Source organism: Solenopsis invicta, chromosome 7, assembly GCF_016802725.1.
Source record: "Solenopsis invicta isolate M01_SB chromosome 7, UNIL_Sinv_3.0, whole genome shotgun sequence".
In the NCBI taxonomy this organism is placed as follows: domain Eukaryota; kingdom Metazoa; phylum Arthropoda; class Insecta; order Hymenoptera; family Formicidae; genus Solenopsis; species Solenopsis invicta.
In genome coordinates, this window is record NC_052670.1 from 5,136,466 (window position 1) to 5,154,884 (window position 18,419).

Below are 18,419 nucleotides of genomic sequence, written 5' to 3' on the forward strand. Positions count from 1 at the left end.
ATACATTAAGTAATTATATGATATAATCTTGATTTGAAATTGTAATCATATAATAAAACCTTGCTTTTTTAAAATTATTTTAAACTGATTTATTTTTGACAGGCTTTTTATTAAAAAACTTAATCGCTAATGTTTATCATGTAAAAAATTACAAAGTAAAGACTTTTGTAAGAATAATATAAAAGTAATTCATTAAATATGCATGCGTGAACCTAGTATATCACAGACTTGGACATATTATACATCTTTTTTAGAAGTTTTTTATTTATTAAGCAATGCCGATTTCCATATCAAGGACAACTAATTAGAGTTATGTATATACATTATGGTTGAATGCGTCTAATCGATCGGCACGAGCGGTCGTTGCGATTCGCTGATCAAAGCCGGTAATATTTGCAGCTATTTGTATCTACTGTGAATTGCATCAAAATTAATCCCAACATATTCACTGCATTCGTTATATAACTGTGATATCCTGTTATATGTTCTTATCTATTATATTAAAAAAATGATTGAAATCATTCAGGCATCGATCGTTTCCAATATTTCCGTAGTCATAAATTATGCTACGTCGATAGTAAGTGAATCGATTATATACTCAAGACTCGAAATTTCTCTGTCCCAACGCAATCGATTTTTTTTATTTTATATAAATGGACATGTGCGCAGAGGGCCATAAATGGGCGCGGTTTAGTGACAAGCTGCGTGTAAAGGACGAGAGGACGTAATCTAATTAAAAGTTAAGTCTTTGCGTTGTTATTACATATGTGATGAACGGTTTTGATAGCCTCAGTCTTGAAAGGATATTCTCGCTTTTTTCGTTGACGATTTTGTCGGTAAGGTCACGGTCGTAATCCTCGTCGACGCATACATGTGTTTGCAGCTTGCAGTCAGCAAAGTGTATCTACGTGCGCGCGCGCGCGCGTATGTGTGAGTGTATATGTGTGTATATGTGCGCACGCGGTGCAGCGCGTGCGTAAACACGCGAGGGAGAACAAACTTTTGCGACGGCTAGGGGTGAGCTACCACATCCCCGCATACGCGAGGTCGGAGATGTGTTCCACGCGTGGATTTTACGGAATCTATGCGAGTCCTGGAAAGATTCTTTTTCACGAATTTCTATCAAATATTTGACGTATTTTCGAGAATTAAAAATGTAAATTTCAAAATGGATTTAGACTCATCACATCTGGAAAGAATATTAATAATATATTAGAGAATAAAAAATTATAAAACTGTAGCTTGAAATAAACGGGGTTATTTTTGTGACTTAATACTATTGTGACTTGTATAGTTATTGATAATTTGTCAGTTGTACAGATGATTTCGATCTCGTCTACTCTTATCTAATAATGGATGTTATAATTTTATTTACCGGTACTTTCTTTATATTTTATAGAACGGTCGACAATTTTGTAGCTTATCTAACAACCTCGAAAGTCCGGACGTCCGATATTTGGATAATCTGAGTTTGGATGTAGTGAAATCACGGCCTGTGTCTGTGTAGTGGTGAGAGCATGCGCGCTCCGAACTCTGTCTCCCTTTCGAGTCAGTTGCCCGTCCTTGTCTCGGAAAACTTTCCGGTGATGAGCTTTGTTGGTCGTTTCCCCAGCAGGACGGAAAAGTTAAATGCGAAAGTTTTATCCGATATCCAGTGCCTCCGCGCGCCTGGAAAAAGGTATCTACGCACATGGGGCTATCGTTCGGTTTGGTTGTGTGATTACAGTAGCGTGTTTGTTTCACAATATCCTCGATATTCATAAATAAAAATTCGTACAGTAATGGTTTTACGACACAAAGCACTAATATGACACATTTTAATTAAAAATCGTGTATTTTTTCGAAATATTTTTCTTTGATGAAATAAAAGGTAGTAACATTCACTGAATTCCGGAATTAAAAAAGGGGGCAATAAAAATCCCGAATTATGAGTTTTGCGAAAATAACTGCAGATGATAATGCTAAATTTCTGTTCAATTATTCGGTACATTAAAAATATTCCATGCGAAATTCAACTGCGAAACCAGGTTTACTTTTTTGCACTGCCGACTGAATAATATAGAATTGAAGCGGATATTGTTAAATACGGATTTATTTGTTAACAGAATGGCGTCCAGGAAAACAAGACAGAATCACTCGATACAGCATCTGCTCGAGTTACCTTCGAATCGGGAGTCGAAGTTATCACGGTTTCCGGTGAAGGAGCATACCCAACTGCCGCCGTCCATGCCAACCCCTCGCCAAGTCCCGGTGACCGTGTTGCATCCCTCTCCGAAAAAGGTAAGTGGAACACAAGTAATCCGCGGATAATCCGCGCCGTAGGAGTAGCATACAATCTCTCTGAAATCCACACGCACACACAGACAGGTGACACCGTCACGTCTGAGACGATGTCGATGATATTCTAAAACCGTACAAATGATCGTGCTTAATAATAGAACATCGAAGAAAAAGATCGCCCTACTTTTTAAGGACGACATGATTATTATCCCGCGCGGAGAATAATCGTTGAGGCATTAGCTCATCGAGCATATCGAGTTAAGGAATATTAAGTGATCCCTCCAAAGAATTTTTTTTCTACGACGCCGCGCCGTGAAATATCTTTTATGCTTCGTTGCTTCCATTTTATGAGCATTACCGATCTGTTTTATATAATCTCTTATAATTTTTTATATTGCAAAATATACATATAATAGAAAAATATCTATTTCTAATTATAATAATAATATTTTAACACAAAATGAGAATCTCAAGAAAACTAAAATTGTAGGAGAAATAATTTTTGTCATGTTTATTTAGTTTTGAATTGTTATTCGTATATAGAATAGTAGAAAATAACATTATATATTGTTATCTTTGAATTTTTCTATTTTTCTTTTTATACCTATTAGAAAGTTATGAAATGAAGCCGCAACGTAAAAAGATGAGATTTGCGAGGAACGTAAAACGAAACGATTGTAACGGCATAAACCGCTGACGCTTCACATTGTCACGGTAGCTTTTTTTTTATCGATCATTTCGTACGTGGGATATTGTTATTACTCGCATAAATGTCGACGCAAGCTTGAATCGACAACGCACAGCGGAAGAGATAATTTTCAATTTTATCACTGTCATATTGCCTTTCTCGTTAAAGATGCTTCTCGTTAATTTTATCCCTATAAATAGAGTCAAAACTAATTTCGTTATAAAGAGAAACACAAGTAAATAAAATTATTACAAAATTTATACAATATAATCTTCTTATTATTTCAAAATAAAATATCTTGAATTAAATTTGTTTAGCACCGTAATTAAATTAACGTAGTTTATTATACAATAATAACAAATTTATGTATTTTTTAACAAAAAGATATAAAACAATTGTTTAACAAAAATTTAGAAAATTTATTAATGTCAAAATGTAATTTAAAATTTTTTAAATACTTAATATTGTTAGATATTAATGGATTAATATTTTCGTTTAATGTTTCAATATTTGATTAATATTTAAATGTGATTAATATTTTTAGTTTCAATTAATTGTTTTATAAAGTACATAAATGTATGATAATTTAATTTTCTTTATTCAGATTTGTAGGAAATAGTTACATCTGTATTAATTTCTTTGATATTATGATTCAATATAACTGCTACAAGAATTGATTTAGCTTTACATATTTTCTAATAAAATACCTATAATTGGACATTTGTTACTATTGAATGTTAATTAGATGTATAAATTTTTGTATTAGATATATAAATCGTTAGATTTATGTATTACATAATTTTCATGTTTTTTTATTAATAATAACTATTTGCATTATTTTTATGAGGCAGTTAAATGATTTATAAAAATATATATTATTTTTTACTTTAGATTAAAGATAAGTAATGTATATTTATAATTCTTTTATAATCTTAAACAATTACCGACTTTGTTTACAATTTTATTATCGGCCGATAAACGAGATATTCTCAGTATTCTGTGCTGACTAAGCTGAGAATGTTTCTCGACTGTGTTGCAATCGATAAGACGAAGGCTATTGCCGATGAGGTAGAGCTCTTCTTTAGCGTCATGGTATCGGTAATTATGAAAATATGTTAAATGTTTATTTTGTTTACGAAAATAAAAGAAATAATTTTAATAATTTCTTTAAGTTTTACGTTGCTCGTTACATCCAAATTGCAAATAAAAACAGAAAAAATAGTATTTGAGTTATTATTAATTTAATTTATTATTATAAATATTTAGTTCATAAGTAAAAGCAGTAATTTTTATTTTCTGATGTATGCTTAATTTATTATTTAAATATAATGGAACGCATAAATGACACCGATGCGTAGAACATTGAACATGATTGCTAGAGGTCTTCCGCGAAAATAGGGATGGGTGCTTTACGGGCGTATAATTTGCTATTGAAATCCTGTGAATGGAGGTACGGCAGAAGCGTCTTGAGCATACACAAGGTGTTGGGCGGGGACTAAATTTATGATAATTGCATAAATCAGAGCTTTCCTCCACAATAATCATAATCTATTGGGATAGTTGCGCGAAGTTAGCTATTTAGCCGTCGGCAAGGATCAGGGGTAGGAGATCGAGGGGTTGCTTTGCCCGGTCCTGAATAAGATAAAGCCCTTGCAGAGATTGAAGCTGGGAGGGAAACCATTCTTCCCACAAATCATTGTAGATGCATTGCTCGGATAAAAATAAATAATTTTAACATTTTATTATCTTAGTTATAGCTTAGTTTAATAGTTTGTACACAACTATTTAAAACATAATTTTAAAAACGTTTAGAATAATTATTTCATTTCAAAATTTAAGGTGCAATCATAAAAATATATAGGATCAATTTTTGTATACACCCGAGGGAGAAAACAAACGTAAATAGATTTTTGAAGATCAATAAGAAGTCGTAAGGGTGACGAAGTTAACAGGTAGTTGAACAGAGGGTGCCACCAGCAATTTTCTGGAGTTTCGAAGCGATTTCTCGTTTAAGCTCTATCACTCTCTGATTTCTTGCAATAGAAAGCAACAAATAATATAAAATATAGTATGATTTTCTATTGCTGTAAATAAATTGAATATTGAATTGTTCTTCAAATATAAAATATAAAATATAAAGTTTACGGATAATTGCAAGCTTTTCAAATTAATGCAATATAGTCTAATTTTATTCTAATAATGTTTACTCTACTTCTAATAAATTCTGAAAATATAGTGATTAAAAAAATTATGCGAAAGTTTAAATATTTAATTTCAAGCAATTATTTTCATGCTGAATTAAACTCGTATTTTGCCTTTTCTTGTGAAACGTAAATTATTCTTTATTGAAGAAGTATATTTGAAATCATCGCATCCAACGTGACTCGTATTACTATCAAAAATTCAGTAATCCACGTGTTATAATATTACTACATAATACAGGAAGCGATTAGGTCGTATATTGTTTAATGCTTTCATAGGAATGAGTGACATCCCGAAATTGACCTTAATGTATCCGCTTTTAGCGATCGGTGACGTTAAAACGCCATCAGTCGGCCTTCCCGGCTATGGGAAATCGACGGCTGACTGTCATTTCGGAATCACTGGTGATTTCTTTATTAACGGTACGGGTCTTCACACGGGCGCCGTTGGAATATTAATGTTGAAATCTCCGCCGCTTCAACTTTCATGATCGTTACGGTTACGATTACGATTACGAGCAGCCGTTTCTCTTAAAGGCGAACCCTTATCCCTGCGCTATATAATATTCTTTCGACGTACGCGAGATAATCCCTTATATTCTTGATACGATGATGATTCGCGTTAAGGAAGCAATTGTATTTAAATAGAAATAAATATTTTATAGGAGTGATTTTTGAAAACAAGTTTGAATTTTAAGATAGTACAGATATTAATTAATTAATCGACGTTAATGATCTGGAAATATTTCTTGATTTACATAACGTAGAAAATATAATTAAAATAGATTTATAGAAAATGGAAAAAGTAAATTTACTGTAACTTTATAACAAAGTAATATACCTGTTTGGGCACGCGCTAATCTCAGGGTAGGTCGGAAAACACGGCGTTAAAACACAGGAAAGCCAGCCCCAAATCCGCTTAAGGACGCATATTTATTACTTGCGGAAGTCTGCCTCTTTTCGACCTCTGACTCTTCTCTACACGCGGCGTCACAATAAAACAATGTTCGATTTTATTTCTCGGACATAAGTCGACTGGTGCCATATGCTATTTTTATTGTCGAACAATTTATTCGAACTGAAAAGATATATAGGGATGAAAATAGTTATATAGTCATATTTTTGAGTTGTTTTATACCGAATTTTTCAATATACATGTTTGTTGGTCTGTTCATATACTGATCGTTGTATCTCATCATCGACTGTCAGTCGATCGTATACTCTCTGGAAATGTCCTTTGTATTTTGTAAGATACCGTTAGCGACTTCTCGAGGGAACCTGAAAAGATGAAGCACAGTACCCTTTAACTTTGTCGAGCTGTCACGTTGATCGGGGTTGGAACGAACCCTCCAATTCACTCGGTGGGAGTAGCCACGCGGTTGAGTGAATTTTTATGAATGAATGCGCGAGGATACGCAGATCCAAGGCTTTGGAATGTGCACCCTGTTTTCACCCCTGCACCTATATTTACGACAGTGACTCTCAGTTAAAAATTTTATCAGGCGTTTGTAACGAGACGGTCGGGCAAGGCAATTTTTTAAATTAGACGCGCTACTTTAAGGGACGAAATTCCGCGTTAAAAATAGAAGCTTCCGGAATATTACTTTGATCACTGATCCTCCCTAGTGACACTTTTTTTATCACCTTCTAGGATGCAGTAACCGAAAAAGTTTTATTCTCGGGTCAAGTTTTGACCCGAGAATCTTTCTAAATTACATTTTATAAATGCATATATTTAAAACAATTTATAATATATTTTGTATCGTACATAATTTCAATATTTCCTGCTACGTAAAAATAATAAATGTGCACCAACATCACCGTACTCTTTAGTTACAAAGCGACTCTTATTTGCTGGAGGGTCTGAGGTTGAAGGTGTTAGCGGCAGTACAAAAGAAGACTTCACCCTTCATGCCTAGGGGGAGTTTATAAAAATCGTGTCAATTAGGCTTCGAGAAAGGAAGACAAGCCGGGATATGGTGTTCGACGAGTAAGGGCTTTTAATTCCTGTTATAAAAAGATCACCAGCGGACAAGTTATTTCTCGAGTGCTGACACGTCATTTTTCAAAAATGTATAATTTTTCATATGTATAGTTTTCTTTATCATTCTTAAAAAATATTGATTTTTTTTAATTTACAAAATTTAATATCTTGATAACAAAGTAAGATTTTGTTTTAGTAAAATCCATTTGAAATTAAATACCGTGTTTAAAATCATATTTTGTTGTAAGTCAACTTCAACTTTGATTCACAAAAATTCTTATAATCGCTTTTAATTGAAATATTTTTACCGTCTCGACATTTTTATTAAAAAAAAGATAGCACTCTAAAGTATAGTCGAAAAATATTGGCAGAAAATTTTGTTTAAGTTTTTGATAAACGCACTGTGTATTTTGAATGCTTATAAAATCAAATTTTTTTTCTTTCTTTATTATAAGTAAAAGTCAGACGTCTGCGTTTAATTTATGATTTACTTAACATCTGACACATGCACACAATTGGAAATGCATTTAATATGAAATATATCGAATACGCGTATTTTTTGAATGTATAAAAATAGTAAAAATAGGAACGCTATTATAATGATGTTATGTTAAATGTTCTCATCTAACATTGTTAACGCTGAGCGTTTGCGATTATTGCCTCCTTTTTGCGCTTTAATTCCCGCTTGATTGCGCAAGGAAGAGAAATGGTTTTACTTCGGGCGGATTTCTCTGTACTTGAATGAAGGTTGTGATTGCGTTCGGTGAAGAAGGGAGAAGCGTCGATCGGCCTAGGTACTGCTCCGGGCGAGGATTAGCCCGTGGGGTATTGTAACGTCGTAAATACACCCCCTTTTTACCCCTCGAGCTTTAAACCCCCCTGTCTCCGCTTGTCTCTCAATGTTCGGTAAGTTTGTTGGCTATTCTCATCGACATTGGTTCCTTTCAAAATGTAAAATAATTTTACCTACTGTTTTTTTTTGCGTCTTTAAAATTAATAATCCTTATTGGGATGTGTGTCATTCGACTAAAAAAGAGTTTAATAAAAAATTATTTTAGTTTGTATTTGTGAGTGAATAATTCTTTGAAATAAAGAAATAAAAGCAAGGACAAATGTAACAATTATTAAATTTAATTTTGACGCCAAATTTATCGAAGATAAATTTTGCTGTATTAAATAGTATTTACAAGCATTTTAAATCTTTTGTTCTCATATTTCAATTATTTAGCCTGCTTTTATTATATTTTAAAATACTTCTTTATGACAGTAATCGCTACAAAAATTATTTTAATTAATGTGTAGCGAAAGGATGAAAATATATGCATAAATATATTGATAACCATTTCCGTTTCTTCCAATCTTTTTGATGGAAGTGTCACATTTTATTTTATATTCAATATTTGAATGATTTCCGCATAAAGAACGGTGACTCGTTTATCGATCGTTGAATTTCCCTTCACGTCTTTGTTATCAAACGCGATCATGGGTCATAATTCCAGCGACACACTTACGAGAAGGGGTCGTGTAGTTTTTCGACGAAATAGAGAAAAGATTAGGGAAGGCGCAATTCAAGGAGGCACTTTAGCCAATGTCGTCGTTCCGATACTTACTCGGCATCCCTCCGGTTCTACGTCCCAAATGATATCTCGGAGCGAAATCCCAGCCGCGCGCGCTTATAGCCAGTAGAAATAGAAAGGGTTCGCGAGGGGCTCCGGAAGGACTGCGGGGTTATAATGAAATATAGCCTCGTTCCGCCTCGTATAAGACTGCATTAAGATTATACGTTGGCGCGCTCCTTGGCGACCGAAGACGGTCGAAATAAACGGGGCAGCGCGGCGCGGCGGTAGGGCCGTGGTGGCTGGCGGCTAAGGGTAAAAGGGGTAAGGGATTCCTCCTACGGTGTTTTAATCAAGCCGGATTTGCTGCGGCAAGCCGTGGCTCCAACTTTCATTTTAGCGAACCCCGCCCTGACAAGCCGTGCACGAACGTTTTCGTCTACTTCCCTCCGTCTTTCCCGCCTTTCCCCTGAGGTCCTATCTAAAGTCCTCTCTCGCGTTCGGCAGCCCAAGATCTATATGTGTGTTTGCCCGGCATTAAAACGCTATCCCCGTTTTACGGGGATGCGTGATCCTGATCCCGTTCGCCTCCTTAAGAAGCTGCGTGATCGGAAAGGGTTGTTTTACGTTGAAACGTAACTACGTGGCGCTCTGTTGACGCGTGAGAAGTTTATTGCGTTTCTTCCGACGTAATCTTGTTTAATTTGCTTTTGCCCATGTTTTGTGTTGCTGTTGCGTGTGTACAGATTTTTTTATTTTTACTCGAACATCTTATTGCAACTCTCATTCAATTAATAAAATAAAATAGAATAAATTTGCAGTTAACTAACAAGAATATTATATATCTTATCTTAATATAATAATAGAGATAAAAATTCAGTAAATGATCTAAGTAAAACGCGTCGTGAATCCGTCTCTACAGCATGTATCATAGACTTTGTCGTACGTATTGCGTACGTCATGCGCGTCATCCGTAATAACGGAAGGGTTAGCATGTATGCCACGGGATTCGCAATAATACATTATCGGAAAACGGTAGGGTGTCTTCTATTTCTGTCCCTTTTTCGCATAACGCCTTTGCATCGTAACCGTTTCTAGATTGCTTAGCGGAATTGTTTGTCGATTTCATCTCTTCCGTCTCTCAGCTAACTCTCTTTCCTTCCTCTGACACGGAGAAGCTTGGTTTATCTAAGTAATCGATGCAATTACACGCGTTTCTATCAGCGAGCTATTCATTTCAATAGCTACCGTGATCGGAAGTTTATTCAATATAAACACAAATTATTTGATAGTTAATATTACGATCCTTATTGAAGGCAATAGTGAATAAATCTGAAATTTTGACATATTTAATATCTATATTTTTATGCATGATTACTCAATATAGAAAGTAAGAGTGTAAACTTTTTGCATAATTGTAAAAGCTACTGTAAGAAATATTACATTACATAATTTCATAAACTTTTTTTTATATTTTTAAAAATGATAAAGATAACTTTTATTACCCTGTAAACAACATTTAATATAAACTTATTTTTTGAAATTATTTTTTATTGTTTGAAATCGTATAGATGAAATATGAGAGGTGTTAAATAAGATTTTTTGTCTTACATTACTTTCAGAAGTAACAAGTAACTTATTTCGATTTATCGAGTTAGCCCTATTATTTATTTATTTTTTAACCTTTCTTGATGTATGTAACGTTTGTGTAGATTCGTTTGTGTTAAAAGCTCTGGTTCCTTAGGATTAAACTTTTCATTCCAGAGATTGCAAAGCTTTATATTCCGTGCTTTACCACCTCCGCTTATAACTCGTATTGGAAGTACATAAGACTTTAACTCGCGCTTCCAATACAGATTACTCGTCCACCCTTTCTCGGAGATAAGAAACATCTAGCACCATTTCGTATTCTCTACTCTTATAGCTCAGGGCTGGTGCTAAGCCTCGGGATCTGCCGAGACTTTATATTTCGACATTTACTCCAGTCTGCCACCCCCCGTATTTGTCTTTCTGCTGTAACCGATACTTTTGGCTGACGAATCCGATTTGTCGAGCTGTTGATTGTAGATCTTAGCATTATATGTACATTTAATATTCACGAGGCTTCCTCTAGCAATAAAGCGCAAATCTTTTAACTGTTTATTTTTATCACAACAAATCAAACTTGTTATTCATTATATTCATTAATATTATATTCATTAATTAAAGGAATATATGAATCGAAAACATTCATCTCCACTGAGCTGTGGTTCTTAGCCTAATGATTTGAGTTGAGAAACATTTCGCAATGTTAACCGGACCGTATCCCTCGAGCAAAGTTTCATGATGCTCAGATTTAGCCCTGCTTTTAGGGACTGAAAAGCCAGTCCGAGACTTATCATTCCACGATAACTCCCCGGACGAAGATATGCCGTGTAGGTGGAATTTGTTTCATCTTGACGCGAGCCGGGTGCGGAAAGGAAGGAAGGAAGGAAGGTAGGAAGGAACATACGGCAAACACAATATGGCGTCTGCCGCGAGAAAGCCCGGAGCGTTCCGGACCGGTCAGTATGCAATATGCTAAGGTTCTGCCGGCCTCCTACCTCTCGTCGGACGCCGTCCCACGTCCCTTTCTCTCACTCCTTCACGATTCCTCTTTCTCTTCATCCTTCTGGTCCTCTATAACCTCCGAATCCTTGGGTTTGGGAATTTAATTACAGTATAGTGCCTACATTGTAGCCCCAGCCGGCCCGGAAATAAACTCCCCATTGTCGCGGCACAAAGCTTCTATTTGTCACGAGACCTGGGCGTTCGACACCCTTGCGAAGCACACCTCCTCGCCTCCCGCCACCTGCCCTTCGATATCGACCTTTGTACCGGAGCTTTTGACTTACGTCGTTTTGGCCGAGCGAGATCGACCATTCGAATGCTAATCCGATTATATGGACGCTTTTTCATTTATGTATATATTGTTGCGACCCTGTAAGACTACTCTCAGAATCGAGTGGGATCGAAATATAGATGTAAAGCTTTCTCTGGATTTATCAGCGGGCCCCTTGTGATACAAAGTTGAGTTTTTGAATTGAACGGACGCGTTCAAAGTGGAAAGTCGTTGTAACATCAAAATAATGTCAAAATGACTTCACAATTATTATTAAAAATTACTTTTCAATTAGTTACAGGTTTATTTTAACATCATTTTGATGTTATAGTGATTTGTTCTATTTCTGGAGTGCTTCCTTATATAAAATCTTAATTGTTCCTTTTCTCAAATGATGTCTCTTTTCATGCGAGTGAATTGTCCGTTTGAGAGTGCGAGAGTGTGAACGTCGATTTACGTGCGAGTGTAAAAGTATCTATACCGTTACAATTTTTGAGCAATCTCTCAAATATTTTTTCTTCGTTTTTGTGATACAGCGAATTTTTCCTTTGTTCATTTTCCATTGTCGAATAATGTAACGATGACACTAATTTCGTAACAGCCTCTAATTTCGCAAGCAGGCACTATTGTAAGATCTCTGAATATTTTACGATATGAATACATCGCGATCTTTGGCTGCTTTTCTCGCGGTACTGCATACTGCAATTAATTGGAAAGATACATTTTATTTTACCATTTAACGAACTCGCGCTTACTCACGTGATTTTTCTTTCATTTGAAACTTGAAACCTCACTAACCGTAAGTATACATTTCCTCGAACGTGTAAGCCAGAACTCGTCCAGGCGCGCTCCATTCACCGTCTTACATTATAGAGGAGATTATCCGAGTAACCACAGCCTACCTTCTCTAACAATCTCCCTATTCCGCTTCTTCGCGAACTTCCATGTAATAAGTAACAACGCCATTTAATTATAAATGTTCGCATCCCTGGAACGAACTTACCTGGCTCCCACCTTCGGTTTAATCTTAATTACGACGGAGAGGTACGCATTCGTATCCGGTATTTAAACATTTCGCGTAGCCAAAAGAATTATCATATCACAAGTCCAATATCTCTCTTTCTCTATAATAATTAGAGAATAAACTTAATTATATAAACAATAATTAGTATATATAAGAGTCGCCAGTTCGAGGAACTTGAAAATTATATAAAGTCACATATGAAATAATATTTGAGCACCAAGATCCGCTCTGACTGTTGTTGGCTTCTTCTCGATTTTAATTGTGAGAATACCATAATTTAACGTGCTACAATTTCAAAAACTATCCTAATAATGTGAAAAAGTTATCAAACAAGAGGAAGAAGGAGAACTTATGTTATAATAATATTTATATGATAAAATTCATTAAATAGAGAGAAGAAACTTTACTGTTTATTACCCAAGTGCGTAAAGTTTTATTTACGTGTGGCTTTTTTTATTTAATATAAAGTCTTCGTATAATTCTGAGTTTCTTGGAAATTATCGTTAAAGAAGAAATCAATATTTGTAAAAGGGTAAACATCTAAAATATTTTTGTCCATCTTGCGATCCTTGTGTAAAAAAGTTATTTAATTGTTCTTTATAGAATAATAAAGATGCTCTCAGGTGTTCGATTTTCCGGAACATGACTTCGACAATATGAGCGTTACAAAATTTAATACTAATTTATACGATGTATAGCAGCATCGACAATTAATGATGACGTTAGGGTAATTTAACTCTTCGAACGATGAGTCGCTTCGAGAAGCCGAAAGTTTAACGACTACGGCGTTTTTCGACGATTGTTATCGCGCCACGGCACGCGTCTTCACGCATGATGTCGTTAAACGATCGCTATCCTTCTCGCGTGATCAAGAAATGATTTTGTCTCCCGCGTAGAGAGGCGAATTATCATTCGATCCTGGGAATGGAAAATTTTACCGCGGATGCAAACGAACGTGATCCTCTTAAAACACACTCAATGTGCTCTCGTTGCTGTTGCTGCAACGAAGACTGCGGCAAATTTGTGATGTAACGGAATGACGACAGATGCGTCCAGCAACAGTTTTGCCGTCGATTCCTCGGCCGAAATTGCCGTCATCGTCGGCCCATAAATATAACGAGCGTTCCTCCATTCGCCAAGGCTCTCCCAACATCGGACCGTAAAGCCCCCATAATTATTCACTCGTCGTTAAATCGGCCGCCTACGCGGCAGTTACGGCTTCCCGTCGGCCAAGTATATACCGTATGCATACTGACTACGCGTTTCCACGATGCACGCGTGTGCTACGGTGTGTTAACGTTTGTTCCGGGATTATCTTAAGCCTCGAGTGGCAACGTTCTCTAATTACGAATTTTTACATCTTCATAAAAGTGTTGACAAATTTATTAGACATTACGGCTAAGTGTTCGTCGCATTAAATTTTATGTGGAAAATAATTGCAGATTTTCAGAGATAACTTTTCTTTGACAAAAATGTACAAACACTAAAATTCGTTGAATGTTTTGTTTTTGTCACTTTTGGATTGTTTCAAATATTAGATACATAAAAAGAATAATCTTTCTGAAATTGTTATTCTTGTGTAATTATGGCTTTTTAAATAAACATTTTTATTCACTGCATTGTAATTACTGTATACGAGTATATGCTCAAATGTTTCATTTCTTTGAAAATAGTATTTCTGTTGTCACTAGGATTTAATTTGAGTCCATTCATAGGAGGGAAAAATTGAAGTTAAAATTTAAGTACCGAAGTACTAGCTATCGAGAGCATAAGTAATTAAAACATTGCCCTTACCCGATCCTTTTAATTAGCCAGCGACATTATCTTTTCGATTTCCGGTATGCATGCGCTTGTACTTCAATCTCTTTTGGCAGGCCGTTAGAAAGGCAAGGGGGGGAGGGGGAGGGATGGAAGAGTAAAAAGAAGAGAAGCGATCGAGGGGTGCAAAAGTTTTCGATGAAATCGCGAGTACCCTCGAAACTTGCCGCTCGAAACGGTCGAGCTGGCGGATGCACGAGATTCGGACGGAAAGCGAAAACCGTTTCGTTATAGGTGGATGGTGTCGGCTCTTCTGGGATACAGGCGAAGGGCGAAGGGAGGGTGAGGGTCGGGACGCGCGGCGGAACGGGCCTTAATTGCCCGCGAGTTAATTAAACTGTAATTCAATCGCGCGAATTCGCCGATGTTTTATCGCGGCGCGACGCGCCGTTAAGTTCGCGCGCTCGGCGATACGCTCGTTACGGAAAGTATATGGGACCGATGCGTTTTGCGTACGCTGAGCGGAGACGATGGTAATTTACATAGGGGGTGAATTAAGTCTAAGTGCTGTACATTAATGGAAACTCAAATTACTTGGAATTTAACGTGATGTCTCGAGGCATAAGCAGAACGATATTTTAAGAATGTTTGAACGTTCTCCCCAGCGTCCACTGTGTCGGATCAAATTAAATTTAGTGAATAAACACCATTTACAGAAAGCAATTCTACTCAATGTACTTATATGTTTGAGCAACTTTTATGTTTTGAAAACTTGCTTAAAAATTTATGTAATTCTTTTTTTGGATTTAAAAGTTTAACGAAGACGGTAATTTTTTTCAGAAAATCTCATTAAATAAGAAGTGTAATACATTTAATTAATATAACATTCGATGTGCTGTGGCTTTAAATGTAGATTAAATTTAAATCAGTCCTCGTGTCAGAACTTACTGATAAATCGAATCGCCGCGCGCGATTTTAGGTAGATTACGCCAGTGGATTTCTTAGACCAGTGGCGAGGTGAGGGCAGCGAAGGCTGCTTATTGTAATTATCCCTTCGAAGTACGTACGGCCTACCCTTGGCCAAAGGCCCTCTTTCCGCACACGCTCCCGGGCCTCGATTGTTCTTGCTCGTATGGCACCCGTGCGCCACGTCTATGAAATTAAGCGTACCACCCTTCTTGCCGAAAACGCGTCTGTTCCGTCAAGATCGCTCCTCTCCCCTTTGCCGCTTGATCCTCCACCCTCCTCTCGCTAGTGTATCCAACGCCCTTAATTTCTCGAAGATAATTGCCGCCTCGTCTCTGTTAAACCGTCGCGATAATCGATGCGTCGCGCCAACGCCGCACCGCGATTGATGACTTCGCTCGCGCGGGCACGCGAAACGCAAAACGAAATTACATTCTTTCGAAAGTCCTGTCTCATCCTTGGCAATTACCCAGTCAAGGAACCTCCCCCTCTCTTTCCCTTTCTCCCTCGGAATAGTCAGCCTCGTTACTCGATCCGTAATTTGTTACTTATCTAGAACGAAACTTTCGATCGCCCGCGTCTCCCGGGATATGTAGACGAAGTTTCGTCGCCCTGAGCGATAAATGAGAAATTTAAAACAAGCTATTCGGTCGTGTAGGGAAACATTATACTTGGCTGTCATTTTTATTTATGAATAAAATAAAAAAAAATTAATTTAGTTTATTATTATTATAGTTACTCTTCGTGAACTAATTATATACTTAAGGCTATTAAATGATTAGCTTGACATATTTATATTTCTTAACGAGATGAAATTTCAACGTATGAAGCAAAATTGCTTGCACTTTATGCGAGTGTATTATTAAAAAGTCTTGTGATTATTTCATGGCCGTGTTCGTGAACGATCGGTACGTATGTGGTACATGAATTTATTGAGGGACTTGCATATGCAACGAAACTTTGGTAGAACCTATATGTTCGTCAGTTTTTTTTTTTTTTTTTTTTTCGATATGTAGATCACGTACATTTTTCGCGAAAATCATGCACCGAATTCGCGCCACGTACCGGGTCTTGCACTTTGTCGGAATGTTTGACTTCGTCGGATACATATTTCAATCGTCGTGACCGAAGAAGCAAGGGGAAAGAGGGATGGTTGTTTGCCGGTGACCAGAATTTAATATTCATCCAATCAGGGGGGCAAATCCACTGCGCCCGAGGGTGTCACTTCTACCTCTCCTACTGCCTGCCTTTCCTTTTCAATCGCATATTTGCTCTTTCGAAAGACCAAATAGAAAAATTTGTAACGCGAATGTTTGTGATCTATGCGTGTAAAGGACATATTTTTTTAAGAAAATTTGGAAGAAGAGATAAATAAAATTAATATGTAAAGATATAAAAGCTAATACAAAAATTTGTATATCTATGTATTTTTCTTCGTATATACATGTTTGCTTTCTTTTTCCTTTGCTTACAATGTTCGCATAATTTAACACAGTATTTAATATATTTTATAATTGTGATTACAACTCTGATTTATTGAAATTTATTGAAGTTTATGTGAAAACCTGGGAGAACTGGGTAGAATCTTTCAAAATTGATCTGTGGAGTAACTTTGTATAAATAAACGACTTGTATTCTTGTTCCGACTGTTAAATTATATCGATGATTCTCGGACGAAAAAGAGGCACGCGGAGTGCACGTCAATAGAATGCTCGGCTAGCCGACATAAAGGGTAATATAATTTGCATTATGCTCGCGGTAGGGCGTACCCTTGTTTCGTAAGCATTGCGGAGCAAACTCAGTAACAAACCCGCGGATTCGTTCGATCAAACTTAATTAGCGCCGAATTCCAGACATAATTAAATCCGACCGCCGTGTAATTTTACGTAGGTAGATAGCTCATGAGAGATAAAGGGGAATAAAGAGGGGAGGAGGACAAAATGTAAGGGAAAGAAAAATCCTGGAATCCAAAGGAAGAAAATTTATGAGAAATTTTGTTCATAAAAGCCTAAATTTTTGGAGATGAATATAATAAAAAATATTTAAGTCTTTCCTACACTTTTTCGATTAGATGTTTTGTGCAACCTTGATGAGTCTTAACGATTCTCTCTTTCTCTGCTTCAATTAATTTTTGTTTATTTTTGCCGATTTTTTAGCGGTGACTTTAATTGCTGTCTCACAACTTTTATTTTATCGCGCAGAAAATGAGGCATTATCCGTAAACTATCGGAAAAAATTTCTACGTTAAGATTTCACGCGTGTCTTGCAAGTAGGATGATAAACGTAGCCAATAATGCCACAGCATTCCCCAGGAAAACACGGGAGAGAAAGAGAGACAGAGAGGACGAGTGAGACAGAGATAGAGAAATTCCTTGAATGCTTTCATAGTTTAGAAGGTAGCCCCCACGTTCTTAGCTATACCCTTTCCCTGTTCGGGTACATCGGTTCATTCACGATACTCATTAATTATAAGAAAACATTGTCCCGCGGCTGTCCATGTAAGAAATGGTATCTCAATAACGTGGAAGATTTCTTCGTATTAAAAAATATTTTGTTAATTTGACAGAAAACATAAGATGTTTGCATAAAATGTTTTATGTAAATATATGCGCTTGTACGATAAAAAAAATATTATAATATTTCTGTCTCTCTTTCTCAAAGAAAGACTACGTATTTTCTTTCTAGTTTATTATGGAGATGGAATCAGTCTGTATAGTAAGTCCTTTTCAATGAAAGTGTAAAGTACTCTTTAATGCCGCGCTCTGTCTTGATAACGTCTCTGAGCCTCATCCTAATAACAAGCAGCATTAATCACTACAGCGCCACGTTGCAATTACCATGATGGCGCTGGTTTAGCTTAGGAGCCGCGTTAAAGGCAAAGTGGGGGGACTTTGTCGAGCATAAAGTCAGAATCAAGGCGATCTGTTTTCCTATAGCAGCTTGTGAACCTGTTCTTCGTCTTACCAGTAGCGCTGACTTTATTATTTTCGCGTGAATGTAAAATCAAACTAAATACTTTGAATTCCTCTTATTGTTTTCACTTTTTTCGTATTTAACCTGTCGTTAATAGTCTTTTTCGCAGTTTTAATAATATAATTTTTT

General features: G+C 36.3%; 1 protein-coding gene across 20 annotated transcripts in view; it reads left to right on the forward strand.

Annotated features, from left to right (window-relative positions):
• Nucleotides 1-18,419, forward strand: part of LOC105205448 (flocculation protein FLO11) — a 334,932-nt gene that overhangs the window by 16,613 nt on the left and 299,900 nt on the right. For 11 of the 20 annotated variants that reach the window (XM_039451517.1, XM_039451528.1, XM_039451518.1 and 8 more), the window contains exons 1-2: nucleotides 1,572-1,678; nucleotides 2,106-2,280. In XM_039451517.1, coding sequence (XP_039307451.1) covers nucleotides 1,587-1,678; nucleotides 2,106-2,280 — 267 coding nt within the window. In that variant the 5' untranslated portion in view covers nucleotides 1,572-1,586. Of the gene's footprint in view, nucleotides 1-1,554; nucleotides 1,679-2,105; nucleotides 2,281-18,419 lie in introns of those variants that run through there. The other 9 variants (XM_039451523.1, XM_039451525.1, XM_039451524.1 and 6 more) reach the window with 5 other exon arrangements.